Genomic DNA, 14,771 nt, shown 5'->3' with positions numbered 1-14,771 from the left:
CCAACGACATCACGGCAACGCCGCCAAAATTGAAATGCAGACAGTCAGTGTTACAGAGTGTTGACATTTCAAATCATTAATCATTACCTTTATCGATTATATTTAATTAATGGAAAAATCTAAATTTAATGCTACATCTCATCCTAATCTCAACCTCCGTCACCAAAATTGAAGCAATCCGTTACTGATCCAAAAGTGAGACTGTGAAATTCAAACTCCAAAATCAAATTCACCACGAACAGTGCGCTTCTCACTTCGCCACCCACTCTGCGATACGTGCGGGGAGTTACGGGCCTTCGATAGGTGAGCCAAACCAAAACTCGCACCTTCATCCCAAAGCAACCCTAACCAGAGCGCCAGCATGAACAGATCTCTCGGATAGAACCGGTCGGACGGTCGGTCGGTCGGTCAGTTTCTCTTCAGCCGTATCAGCAAGCGGTCGATAAATCGGAAAAGTCTCCCATCATCCGCAGGAGCTCGGTGATTCGAACCGAAAAGTCAATTGAGAAAATCTTCAGTGTGTTTCACTTTGTGTCTGCCTCCTGTTCTAAATAGAAGTGGTGAGGGTCCTTTGATCCTTGTTTTTTGTGTTGTTGAGGCAGACAGGTGGATACTGTTGTTGGCCAACAAAGCGGACGTGCTTCGACGAAATACATAGCGAAAGAGAAGTTGAATTTCCTGATTCTCTACGTATCAAGCGTGCGTGTGTGTGTATGTTACGATCGGTGATTCGGATTAATATTTTATGAGAGAAAAAGGATATTCCTAGCATTGCTGGAATTAATTTCGCTGCAGTTAACTAGGATATTGATCCGATTCGTTCAGTGGTTCCGCTTTAAAGACGTGCGACAGTGAAAAGTTTTGAAAGCTTTCTGCTTATCCTTGCCAGTGGACAGGCAAAGACAAACGAAAATCCCTTGTTGTGGCGAGCGAGACGATCATCGCAACATGGTATAGGAAGAAAGAAAGCAGCTCGATATCTCCGTCCCACGTGAGACGTTGGCGAGGACCTAATCAGCTGTCAACTTGGGAAGTATTTCCCAGCATCCCGTGCAGACACGTAGCAGTGTGGTGTTTTGCTTTTATTTCGGTGTTGGTTGGTTTGGTGAGTGATTTTTCTCACTGAGGTGCGGTTGTGTTGGTGCTGGTCGTGAATTTATTGTCTAGGAGGGAAATCAAATCGCAAAAAAAAAAACCCAGGAGAGCCGTACGAAGCAACAAACAAATAGGGGAAAATATTGTGTTCTTACGAAAAAAAAGCGTGATTTAGTCTCGTGTTTTTGTTCTATTTACCTGAGAAACAGAGTTTTACTTTACTTGGCTGCTGACGTAGAAACAGGTTCACCCGTCGGTGGCAGCGAGAGTAGTGTGTGCGAAATGTGAACACTGTTTTTATTTTGCAACCATTTACTGCTGGTGTGGGAGTGGGGTTATTACTTACGGTTGGGAGGAAAATTAAATTTTAGTGGTTTTTCATGTCACTGTTAAACTGTGACGGAGTGTGAAGGTGGTAGAAGAAACGCGTTGTGACCCTTTCTCCAGTTGCTGTTGTTTTGGAAAAATCGTTGTCCTGCTGGCTGAAATCAAGGTGAGTAAGAAACGTATCACTTTGTATTTTTATCCGATACAAAGTATTGATCTAAAGCACCAACATTGATTTGCTATGCCATTCATTGTTTTCTCGTTTTTCTGAAATAAAAAGTGCAGGATATTATAATTGATCAAAATACCGTCAACTCTCCAAAACTCGATATTCTATAACTCGATGGATTCTGCGGTTCTGCGGTCTGAGTTTCAAAATTGTTTCAAACTACTCAACAGTTCTAAAATTTAAAACTGTCAAAAATGAAACTGCAACACGATCAGTGCAACGCACTGTTTTAAAAATTGTTTGTTATTTATCCCTAAATATGTGAGCGAGTGCAATTTTTTTTTTTGCTTTGATGGTTTTAGCACTAACGGACAAGGTGATTCTGATTCAAGAACATGTTTCCTGGCACAAGATGATTACATCAACCCAATCCAGTGTCAGGTAACGAGTTCGATGAGGTTCCGGACAATTCTTCAGTCGAAATATGTATTGAAAGTTATTTGTGAAATGCGATTTGATGATGGACGAGATTACTATATGGAGTTATCTGATCACCGGATGGTCTTTGAAATAAATTCTGAAAGTGAATATATGACAGAAGTGATTTAAATTGTTGGACAATTGAAGATCTTCAGAATTTTACTTAATCAATCTGAAGACTTGAAAAAATATCATGAGAAGTTTTTGGAAATCTTTGATCACCTGAAGATCTTTGGAGTATTTTCTGACTCAACTGGTATCATAAGAGCATATCTGGCAGATGTGATTTGAATTGTTTGTATAAGATCAAATTTATTGAAGCTGCCTTCTTCATCCTATTAGCTAAGTCTTCGTAACACTCTTCTACTGTGTTCCTAATGGTATCAGTTTTTGGTGCTATCATTCTCATCTCATCTTGATTTTTTTTAATTCCCTGTACCTTTAATAACTCTCTGTTAATTTTAGTAGCGTTGTGTTTTTATGAATATTGTTTTATATTATTTTTGTCTAGTATAAGCCCTACAATAATAATTTTATGATCAGTTTTAATGTGAGTCCAAGTTCCTTTAATAAACCTTTTTTTTAAATTTTGTACCTTGTGGTCTTAAAACGTATTTTCCTTGGCGATTTGGCCTTTTGGAAACAAAAAGCACAAACTAAATTACGGCACTTCTCGTGATCAAGCTTCATTTTTGAACGAGCAACCAGTCGCGACTAACCATAAATGCACAAATGTCATGTCAATATTTACTTATTCACTCGTGTTGCTTAGCACGCGTTTGGAAACGAACCTGAAATGGAATATCTAAGCAACCTGTGTAGTTTTCACATTGATGCTATCTGGGTGTGGCCAATTCGGTTCAAGAAACTCAATATTACCATCTACGACCTTAGTTTTGAATTTTCATGACATTTTAGGTCTCATATGATGAAACCACTGACCACTTCCCCGGGGGCATCCGAAACATGTCAAGTTATGGTCAATTTGGTCCTAGACACTCGGTATGACGTTATATCTTTGTTTTGAATTGTAATGTGATTTGATGTATCACATGATGAGCATGAGCATGATTGACCGCCCACGGTTGCTACTCTGTTATTGCCAGATCAGCTGTAATTACACAAAAAACCAATAAACGATGCTTGGGACTAGCAATCATCTTCAATGTGTAAAAACTGGTGATCTCAAACTAGGCAATACCAGCGCCGGCCGCGCCCGAACGCAGTTCAAGAAAGGAATGGTTAGGAATGTGTTGACGTGACACTCCCATTGATGGAAGCCGAGAAATCCTCTGCACTTTCACGAGGAATCACTGGGATGTTGGATCAGAGGGTAGGGATTGCAGGTGATGTCCTAACGATAGGGAGGGGTTACTGTATAAATAAATAAAAAGGAATGATCGCACCCAAATAAACATTTTGAGCTGCACTAACAGCAACCGGCCTCCTCGTAGACTTTCTTCGACCTATCGCAGGTATCTCCTTCAAACACACACACTTAATTCAGATCACCGAAGTCGGTAGGATTTTACCGGTTTTTTGAACAGCAGAACAAGTCGGTAAAATTTTCAAATGACCGTTACACGTTAGAAATCAAGAAAATTTCTAAATTTTATTTTTCATCAATAAATGATCAAATTCTCAACAAGTTCAGAATAAATTTTCTTATAATTGGGGTTTTCACTGATTTTTAAACTTTTACCGAACAGTTCTGTAGTTCAAAATTTACCGAACGACGGAGGCCTGGATTAGTGTGCAGACGTCGAAATTCCGGATTCATCTCGTAGATATATAATTAATAAAATACACTCAAAATAATCTTCACGTTAATGCTACGTGAAAACATACATAGATTTTTTTCATAGCACTATTCACGTAGACGTTACGTGATTCTCATATGGAAGCACTAATTTCCGTGAGCATCAACGTCAATGGATTATCACATAGAAGTTAGGTGATTCTTTCAGTACTGTTTGGGACTGAACCACCCAGAAACTACAACCCTGTTCTGCTGCATAGCTGAGGGAAACAATACCCAGAATGAGGAAACAAACCACGGCTATTCTACAGCATCACCATTACCTACGATCGGTCGGGAGAGCGCCAGATGAGATGTCCATACGAGTCGCCGATCGTTTGTAGACTTCTGTACAGCGCGAGAGGGAGATTTGGGCTAGGCGACCATAGGTCAAGCGATGACCAGATCGAGAGACGGGAGTTAGTTGGTTTCGGACACCGGATAGGACGGTTGGATATCCCATCGGGGATGAATATAGAAATGATTAGCTTAAGTTTTGTGAAAAGTAAATTGTGTAGTAATTGTAAATAAATGTAGTTTTTGTAAACTGTGTTTTACCAATTCGCGAGTGTTGTGTTTGGAAGGAAGAATACTCGCATACGAGCTACATTTTTGGATTCCCCGAAACACCAACAACAACAGAGTCCCCCACCAGTGTTGGAGTCGGCACGGATGCTCCACTACCACCATATATCGAAGGAGGTAAGCCGGCTATCCAACATTTTGGTCCTTCGAACCGGATGCCTAACCCGGGGACCAGTTGGACGGAATTGCGCCACACCGAAACCAACAGTGCCAAGTGAGCGCCATCGTACTCGCGCGAAATCGCCATCGCGAGATAGGACATAATTGGCTAGTCGCCATCGCGGATCCAAGGAGACTTTGGTGGATCGCCATCACCAAATAGGCGAATAATAGGACAATCACTGGTTTTTGTTTGTGGACAAATTGCGCCATCGCCGCTTAGGAAAGTGGACGAATATTGGACCCATTTTGGAATTTGGAATCCTTTGAGGAGTGAAACCGGTGGATACCTGTGAATGCTGTGGAGACTTTCGAGGACCATTAGTGCATGCAGAGAAATTTGGCTGAATTTGGATCAAACCTTGGTCATCCGTAGCTACGCAGAGCATCGAATCAGCAGAAATATCTGCTTTGACCAGGTAAATATTCATAAGTTCGGTGTATGTCTAGCCGAAGCATTTCTTACATTACACTAACGCCATCCTTTCGATGCATGCTATTGGATTCGTTGCATGGAACGGAGAATCTTCGGTGATACGGAGAACTGAGGACGGCATTCAAGCTGATTACAGCAGACGGCTCAGCGAAGGAACGATTGTGCATCCCGCATAAGTCGGCGACCCTGGTTTTCGCTGTGAAGGACGATTGCAACGGACGGTGGCAGAAGAGGGAGCGGCCATTTACTCCCTTCCCGGTGAGTGAACTTTATTGTATATGTCACTGCCGAGCTAGGCATACAGAAATACACGATTTTAATTGAAATTCCCGTACATCCTCTTCAATTACCACCACGCAAGCCCTGCAATTGAATTGTTCGTTAGAGCAAGTCTGCTGATAAACCCCAATTTGCATCCTCGACTGGTTTTTCGTTCTGGTTGGTGAAGCTGTTAGTCCTCCAGGTTAGTTGCACGGTATATGTCCTACCGAAGCTAGCCATACGATTGCTACATAGCCATTATTCCTCTTCGCACTGCATCCAGCATACACACACGTTCTGGAGTTCACATTGTCTGCGATCAAAGCAACATTTATACCAATTTGGTGTCGAAATTGGATAACTTTGGATTGGTACTGCTGTTGGTACCTCCAGGTAGGTTGCCACAGTATATGCCCAGCCGAGGCTTAGGTTTCTCTGGATATTACACCCCAAATTCTTCTCTTCTGTGAACTTCAACCTAAAATTGAGTGATCCCTATCGAGGCAAGATTGATGTGACGTCATCGGACCTTTTGCTAATTTGGTTCGAATTTGGATTCAGAACAGTTACCTGTTCTGCCAGGTCAGTAATAGCGAGCAGTATATGTCCGCCGAAGTGGAGACTACACGCGGAATACTACACCTCCAATTTCTTTACCGATTGTTCGACATCACATCAAAATGCCACCCACCACCCGGAAAGGATTGTCATCCCTGAAGCAACTGAGGGTTCAATTGGACGATTTGAAATCCTCGTTCGATGATATTTGGTCTTTCATTCAGAAGTTTTCTGATGAAACCACCGGTACTCAAGTCGAAGTTCGATTAGAACGGATCGATGATTTGTGGGAGAGATTTAGTGAGAATTTGGTCGAGCTAAAATCTCATGAAGACTTCGAGGATGAGGAGAGTTATTATAGTAAGTTACGCAAGCACTTGAGCGATCGCTATTATGAAGCCAAAACCTTCCTGTTGGACAAAAGCAAGGCCCTTCGCGTTTCTTCTGAGTTGGAACAGTCCGCCCATGAACAATCAATGTCAGGTGTTGTCGGTCATGTCCGGTTACCGCAGATCAACCTCCAATCATTCAACGGTGACATCGATGACTGGTTGAGCTTCCGAGACCTGTTCACCTCGCTCATCCACTGGAGGACTGATTTACCAGAGGTGGAGAAATTTCATTATTTGAAAGGGTGTCTTCAAGGTGAACCTAAAAGCCTAATCGATCCACTGAAAATTACCAAGGCGAATTACCAGATAGCTTGGGATATTCTGGTAAAGAGGTACAACAACAACAAGCTGTTGAAGAAGAAGCAGGTCCAATCTTTCTTCAAACTTCCAGCCCTCTCCAAGGAATCTGTTGTTGAGTTACGATATCTGGTGGAAGGTTTTGACCGAGTTGTCCAAACACTTGATCAAATCGTGGAACCTGCTGAGTACAAGGATCTCCTATTGGTGAATCTGCTCACGATGCGACTCGATCCATCAACTCGTCGAGCATGGGAAGAATATTCGGCCAACAAGGAGATGGATTTACTGACAGACCTCACCGAATTTCTGCGTCAGCGAATGCAAGTACTGGAATCCCTTCCATCTAGGCAGACGGACAACAAGATCATCCATCAGCAACAACCACCACCGAAACCGAAAGCTTCAGCAATCAAGGCAAGCTACAATTCGATTCAATCGTCAGGAGGAAGATGTGTGGCTTGTAAGGACAACCACCTTCTATACCAATGTTCCGCATTCCAAAGACTTTCTGTGGTGGATCGGGATTCTCTACTGAAATCTCAAGGACTTTGCCGGAATTGCTTTCGATCGGGGCATCAGGCAAAGGATTGCCAATCCAAATTTTCCTGTCGGATCTGCAAGAACCGTCATCACACCCTGGTTTGCTTCAAGTCGGAGAAGGATCACACTGTAACGGTCGCAGCGATTGCTGGGGGCAATCATCCTTCAAATTCCAAGGAATCCCAAGGCTCCTCAGGTTCCAATTCAATCCAACTGGCTAACGTGGCAGCCACTGACGTTTCGTTATGCGGTACGTCTAATCAACTCACGTCGCAAGTCCTTTTAGCGACAGCGGTAGTCATCGTCGAGGACGACGTTGGTTCAAGGTACCACGCCCGTGCTCTTCTTGATTCCGGTTCAGAGAGCAACTTCGTATCGGAACGGTTAACCCAAAGGATGAAGGTAATCAGGAATAAGGTCGACGTCTCGGTCCTTGGTATAGGACAAGGGGCTACCAAGGTCAAACATACAGTCCAAGCGGTCATACGTTCGCGAACCTCGGATTTCTCGCGAGATATGAGGTTTTTGGTGCTACCCAAGGTGACTGCGAATCTCCCTACAACCTCAATCAACACGGAAGGGTGGATTCTACCGAATGGAATTGAGCTAGCGGATCCTGCATTCTTCACGTCCAAGGAAGTCGACATGGTGCTAGGCATCGAGGCTTTCTTCGAATTCTTCGAATCGGGGCGAAGGATTACAATCGGCAAACATCTACCAAGCCTTACAGACTCGGTGTTCGGTTGGGTAGTATGTGGTGGCTGTTCAACTCCTATCAAATCCCTACAAGTCAACTGCCATTTCTCAACGTCCGAGGACTTGGAAAAGTTGATGGCACGTTTCTGGTCGTGCGAGGAGGTGGAATTCACGGACGTTTATTCTCTGGAGGAGAAAAAGTGTGAAGAATTATTTCAACGTGGAGTTCAAAGAGGTCCAGAAGGTCGTTATACTGTTCCCCTACCCAAAAATGAAGACGTTCTTCCAAACCTGGGCGAGTCACGGGACATCGCATTCCGACGTCTTCTCGGAACGGAACGGAGATTGGCAAGGGACGCCAACTTACGGGAACAATACATCGGATTCATGGACGAGTACCTGAAACTGGGACACATGCGCAAGGTCGAAGAAACTACAGAGGGACCGGTCAAACGGTGTTATCTTCCCCATCATCCGGTGGTCAAGGAGGCGAGTACCACCACCAAGGTCAGAGTAGTCTTCGACGCCTCGTGTAAAACGTCATCCGGAGTGTCCTTAAACGATGTGCTTCTGGTAGGGCCAGTTGTGCAGGAAGATTTGAGGTCAATTATCCTACGCAGTCGGATGAATCAGATTCTCCTCGTATCGGACGTCGAGAAGATGTTCCGACAAATCCTTACGTGGCTCAAGGATCGACCACTCCAGTCCGTATTATTTCGCTTTTCTCCGGACGAGGAAGTCGCAGTGTACGAACTGAACACCGTTACGTATGGAACCAAACCCGCACCATTTCTGGCAACACGAACTCTCCGACAGCTGGCTGCTGACGAAGAAGACCGATTTCCGCTCGCGGCAAGAGAAATTCGTGAAGACGTTTATATGGATGACGTCATCACCGGTACGGACGAGGTGGATACAGCTATCAGTCTCAGAAACCAGTTGATTGAGATGATGCTGTGTGGTGGTTTCAAGCTCCGAAAGTGGGCTTGCAATGTTCCCGAAGTTCTGGAAGGCGTACCCGAAGAAAACCTGGCTCTTCGAGACCCTAAAGGAATCAACCTGGATTCTGATCAATCCGTCAAAACGTTAGGACTAACGTGGATGCCTATTACCGATACCCTTCGATTCCAGTTCACAGTTCCTCCGATAGAACCTGGTGTCCCGTTGACGAAGCGTCGAATATTGTCACTAATCGCAACGCTGTTCGACCCGCTTGGATTGATTGGTGCCACGACTTCGTCTGCCAAGATCTTCATGCAGCAGCTTTGGACGTTGCAAGACGAGACCGGCAATCGGTTGGACTGGGATCAACCAGTACCTTTGATGGTGGGTGAGAATTGGCGGAAATTTCACGAAAAACTCCCATTGTTGAATGAAATTCGAGTCGATCGCTGTGTCATCATTCCCAAGGCAGTACTAGTGGAAATACACTGCTTTTCAGACGCTTCGAATAAGGCGTATGGTGGTTGCGTCTACATAAGAAGTCAGGATTCCAGCGGGATAATCAAGGTTCGACTCTTATCATCCCGATCAAAGGTGGCTCCACTCCGTTGCCAGTCTATCCCACGATTAGAGCTCTGTGGTGCGCTCTTATCGGCCCAGTTATACGAAAAGGTCAGGGATTCTACTCGGTTAGCGGTTCAGACTTTCTTCTGGACAGATTCAACATGTGTGCTGCGTTGGATCGAATCTACGCCAGCAACATGGACCACGTTCGTTGCCAACAGGGTGGCAAAAATTCAAACGCTAACGGAGGGATGGCAATGGAGACACGTGCCTGGTACAGACAACCCAGCGGACCTAATATCACGTGGAGTGTCACCCGAAGATATCGTCGACAATGAACTTTGGTGGGAAGGTCCGAATTGGCTGAAGGAGGCTCCAGAAGCATGGCCTGGTGCGGTCGAAGAAATCCCAGAAGCAGGAGAGGAAGAGAGGCGTCGCACCGTAGTTGCGTGTACTGTATCACCCGTAGCAGAATTCAACGAAGTGTATCTCAGCAAGTTCGGATCGTATTCTGACTTGGTTCGACGAACAGCATACTGGCTTCGACTCATGAAACTCCTACGAATACCAGCAGCAAGTCGTCCCGCAAATGAATTTCTCAACGCTGCAGAACTCAAAGCTGCTGAAAACGCAGTGCTCCGGAACGTCCAACGAGAGGTCTTCGCAGAGGAATGGAAGGCTTTATCGAAGGGAGAGTTTGTATCGAGGAAGTCCCCTTTGAGGTGGTTTCACCCGTTCGTCTGCAAGGATGGACTAATCAGAGTAGGAGGTCGACTGAAGAATTCCAAGGAATTGGAGAGCACCAAGCATCCTCCAGTTCTACCAGCACGGCACCAGTTAACCCGGTTGATTCTCCGTTGCTTTCACGAGCGATTACTACATGCTGGTCCACAACTGCTACTGGGAGCAGTCCGGTTGCAATTCTGGCCACTCGGTGGAAGAAATGTAGCCAGGGAGATAGTTCACCGTTGCGTGAAATGCTTCCGAACGAAACCGTCCACAATGCAGCAGTTCATGGGTGAATTGCCGTCATCCCGCGTCAATGTTTCGCGTCCGTTCACGAAAACAGGAGTAGATTACTTCGGCCCTGTCTATATCCGACCAGCCCCTAGACGAGCTGCAGTGAAGGCCTACGTATCGGTGTTCATTTGCCTCTGTACCAAAGCAGTACACCTGGAACTGGTATCCGATCTTTCGACGGATCGGTTTTTGCAAGCCTTGCGACGGTTCGTTTCACGGAGAGGAAAGTGTTCGGACATCTATTCCGACAACGGCACGAACTTCGTTGGTGCCCGGAACAAGCTAGCAGAACTATACAGTTTGCTGAGCGATCGTACCCATCGTGACCGAGTCACTAGTGAACTGGCTAAGGACGGAATTCAGTGGCACTTTAACCCACCTAGCGCGCCACATTTCGGAGGACTCTGGGAGGCAGCAGTCCGGTCGGCTAAGAACCATCTCATCAAAGTGATAGGAGAGACCCCAGCATCATCGGAAGATTTCGCTACACTACTAATACAGGTTGAGGCCTGTCTAAATTCCCGTCCGTTGACACCGATGTCGGATGATCCAAACGATTTGGAACCTTTGACACCAGCACACTTTTTAGTCGGTTCTTCGCTGCAGGCCCTCCCCGACCCTGAATTCACGACCATTCCACCGAATCGACTGAATCATTACCAGTTGATGCAGCAAAAATTACAGCATTTCTGGATTAGGTGGCGCCGCGAATACCTGAGTCAACTGCAAGCTAGGACCAAGCGATGGAAACCGGCAGTTCATGTGGAGATAGGCAAGCTCGTTGTCATCAAGGATGATAACCTTCCGCCTATGCGTTGGAAAATGGGAAGAATCGTCGCTGTACACCCGGGAGCAGATACGGTAGTAAGAGTTGTAACGTTAAAGACTGCCACTGGAGAACTTAAACGTCCGGTGGAGAAAATTTGCATTCTGCCACTTCCAAACAGCCACGATGAAAATCAATCCGATGCAATGTTGCCGTAAAACAAGATCCTATACCTTTCCAAACTCCCATCCCGTCGAAGAGGATTTCTTATTTTATTTTCAGATATTTTGCGAATCTCTGGGTGGGTGAGGATGTTTGGGACTGAACCACCCAGAAACTACAACCCTGTTCTGCTGCATAGCTGAGGGAAACAATACCCAGAATGAGGAAACAAACAACGGCTATTCTACAGCATCACCATTACCTACGATCGGTCGGGAGAGCGCCAGATGAGATGTCCATACGAGTCGCCGATCGTTTGTAGACTTCTGTACAGCGCGAGAGGGAGATTTGGGCTAGGCGACCATAGGTCAAGCGATGACCAGATCGAGAGACGGGAGTTAGTTGGTTTCGGACACCGGATAGGACGGTTGGATATCCCATCGGGGATGAATATAGAAATGATTAGCTTAAGTTTTGTGAAAAGTAAATTGTGTAGTAATTGTAAATAAATGTAGTTTTTGTAAACTGTGTTTTACCAATTCGCGAGTGTTGTGTTTGGAAGGAAGAATACTCGCATACGAGCTACATTTTTGGATTCCCCGAAACACCAACAACAACAGAGTCCCCCACCAGTGTTGGAGTCGGCACGGATGCTCCACTACCACCATATATCGAAGGAGGTAAGCCGGCTATCCAACAAGTACAGCTCATGGTGGTTTCTATTGATGTTAATTCTTGCTACGATTTGAATAGAATGTATTCTTGATTTCGCATTAGGCAAATATCTAGTATTATTTTATGCATATACCTTTATTTTGTCATAAAATATATACATCGGCAACAAACACATATTGCAATTAGATTCGATCGGGCCAAGGATCGGAAATGGGAAAATATACATGTAATACAAATGGCTCTCCTGCACTTTATCTTACACCATGAATGATGCCGTCACACGAAAAAAGAAACAGTTCTCTATGTAAATGTTTAATTCATTATACTTACCATATTAAATTGACCTACAAAATAGTTACATCTAAAATATGTCCACTGAACTAGCGCCATATTGAGTGTCACTCATTTATTTTTTCAGACCTGAAAATAACTTAGGGCTTACGTGAAACGCACATAGAATCTGTGCATGGGCAAATGGAATTTCCCCTCATATATAAGTGGTGTCATGTAGGTTGTCTACTGGAGGTGGTGTTCTCGTGGCGGTTCGTTCCGGGTTAAAGGCGAGAGCTATTGAAAACGTCTTGTGGAACTGTGTGGAACAAGTTTGGGTGGCCGTAGAACTGAGCGATCGCACACTGTACCTATGTGCGGTGTATATTGCACCTGACCGGGTTCGTGACAACGAACTTATCGATACCCATAGCCGGTCCGTTTTCACCATAATGGAGAGTGCAACACCAACTGATGAGATAATCGTTCTGGGTGACTTCAATCTACCCGGTGTTTCCTGGAAACCATCTTACAGCGGCTTTCTCTACCCAGACCCTGTACACTCTGTATTTCATACAGGATCAGTTAGCCTTCTCGACTGCTATAGTACAGCAACACTATCTCAAATAAACCACGTAGTCAACGAAAACAACCGTAGCCTGGACCTCTGCTTCGTTAGCGTTCAGGACACCGCTCCTTTCATCTCCACGGCACCTTCTCCACTAGTAAAGCAAGTACATCATCACCCTCCCTTGGTTGTCACTGTTGCTGACAATCACGATCGGGTCTTTGACGACATTTCCACGACCGACACGTACGATTTCCGGAAAGCCGATCACCGTAGTATCGTCAACTTGCTATCTAGTATAGATTGGGAGAGCATCCTCGATCCTGATAATGTTGAAACCGCTGCGCAAACATTTTCACATGTCTTGGCTTATGTCATTGACAGGCACGTTCCTAAAAGAGTTCACCGTAAAATTTCTCATCCTCCCTGGCAGACGAGTGAACTGCGTAGGTTGAAGTCGACCAAGAGAGCCGCATTAAGAAAATTCACTAAGTATCGTACGCTTTCGCTGAAACGTCACTACGTTAGGCTCAATTATGAGTTCAAGCGAGTTAGCCGTCGATGCTATTCGCGATATCAACGAAGGATTCAGAGGAAACTCAAGTCGCACCCGAAGTCATTCTGGAATTACGGAAATGAGCAGCGCAAGGAATCCGGCATACCTTCTTCAATGGTGTTGAATGGAGCAGTTGCTTCCACTCCTCAGCAGATCTGTCGCTTGTTTTCTGAGAAGTTCGCCAGTGTTTTCACGAATGAGAGATTAACTGACGAACACGTTACCCTAGCAGCTAGTAATGTTCCACTGTACGGTCAAACACTGGGTGCGATGGATGTCAACGTCGAGATGATTTTCACTGCCGCATCACAACTCAAGTCGTCCTTCAATCCATGACCCGATGGCGTTCCATCCGTATTCCTGAAAAAGCATATCGCCAGCTTGCTGATGCCCATGCTTCACCTATTTCGATTGTCCATCTCGAGTGGTACATTTCCATATGTTTCCTATCCACAAAAAGGGCAGCAAACGGGATGTGGACAATTATCGTGGAATTACGTCGTTGAGTGCAGTTTCGAAGTTATTCGAGTTAGTCATCATGGAGCCTCTACTCTCTCATTGTAAGCAGTATCTAAGTGGTGATCAAGACGGCTTCACTTCCGGTCGTTCTACTTCCACAAATCTGCTGTGTTTGACATCGTATCTTACGGAAAGCATGGCAGAGAGGACTCAAACAGACGTCATATACACCGACTTGTCAGCTGCCTTCGATAAGCTAAACCATGCCATCGCGATTGCCAAGTTGCATAGACTTGGGGTCAGCGGCAACCTCTTGCGATGGTTTCGTTCATATCTCACTGATCGGCAACTGATGGTTGCCATTGGTGACAACCGGTCCAATATCTATCTAGCTACGTCAGGAATACCTCAAGGAAGTCACCTGGGACCTTTGATTTTCTTACTCTACTTCAATGACGTGAACTTGGTCATCGAAGGCCCACGACTATCGTATGCAGACGATCTTAAAATCTACCTACGAATCCGCTTGATTGATGACTGTCACTTCCTTCAACGTCAGTTCGAAGCTTTTGCCAGCTGGTGTAATTTGAACCGAATGGTGGTAAACCCCACTAAGTGTTCAGTGATCACTTTTACTCTGAAGAAAGAACCAATCACATTTGAATACAAACTTATCGGCACTGTAATCGACCGTGTGAACCATGTGAAAGATCTGGGTGTTATTCTGGATTCTCAACTTACGTACAAGCAGCACATCTCGTACGTTGTCGACAAGGCGTCTAGGACATTGGGATTTATCTTCAGGATAGCAAAACATTTCTCCGATATCTACTGTTTGAAGTCACTGTACTGTTCCTTGGTGCGATCCATTCTGGAATATTGTTCTGTGGTCTGGAGTCCCAACTACAACAATGGTGCTGAGAGAGTTGAGTCCGTTCAACGCCGTTTTCTTCGATTCGCTCTGCGGAAGCTGCCTTGGAGAGACCCATTTCA

At 45.1% G+C, this 14,771-nt stretch overlaps 3 protein-coding genes across 3 annotated transcripts in view; all 3 read left to right on the top strand.

Annotated features, from left to right (window-relative positions):
• Positions 1 to 4,672, top strand: part of LOC135703787 (serine/threonine-protein phosphatase 6 regulatory ankyrin repeat subunit B-like) — a 35,471-nt gene extending 30,799 nt beyond the window's left edge. The window contains exon 2 of the mRNA XM_065225111.1: positions 4,512 to 4,672. Coding sequence (XP_065081183.1) covers positions 4,512 to 4,672 — 161 coding nt within the window. The remainder of the gene's footprint in view (positions 1 to 4,511) is intronic.
• Positions 438 to 14,771, top strand: part of Dpp10 (Dipeptidyl peptidase 10) — a 587,790-nt gene continuing 573,456 nt past the window's right edge. The window contains exon 1 of the mRNA XM_065225206.1: positions 438 to 1,588. The gene's annotated coding sequence lies outside the window, so the exon portion shown is untranslated. The remainder of the gene's footprint in view (positions 1,589 to 14,771) is intronic.
• Positions 5,991 to 11,306, top strand: LOC135703786 (uncharacterized). Its single transcript, XM_065225110.1, has one exon. The coding sequence runs from the start codon at positions 5,991 to 5,993 to the stop codon at positions 11,304 to 11,306; it is 5,316 nt and encodes a 1,771-aa protein (XP_065081182.1).

Source organism: Ochlerotatus camptorhynchus, unplaced genomic scaffold (genome assembly GCF_037179485.1).
Source record: "Ochlerotatus camptorhynchus isolate MF236.1 unplaced genomic scaffold, CSIRO-AGI_Acam_v1.1 ptg000222l, whole genome shotgun sequence".
NCBI lineage: Eukaryota > Metazoa > Arthropoda > Insecta > Diptera > Culicidae > Ochlerotatus > Ochlerotatus camptorhynchus.
The sequence above is the reverse complement of the archived record's forward strand: the minus strand, read 5'-3'. Positions and strand labels throughout refer to the sequence as shown.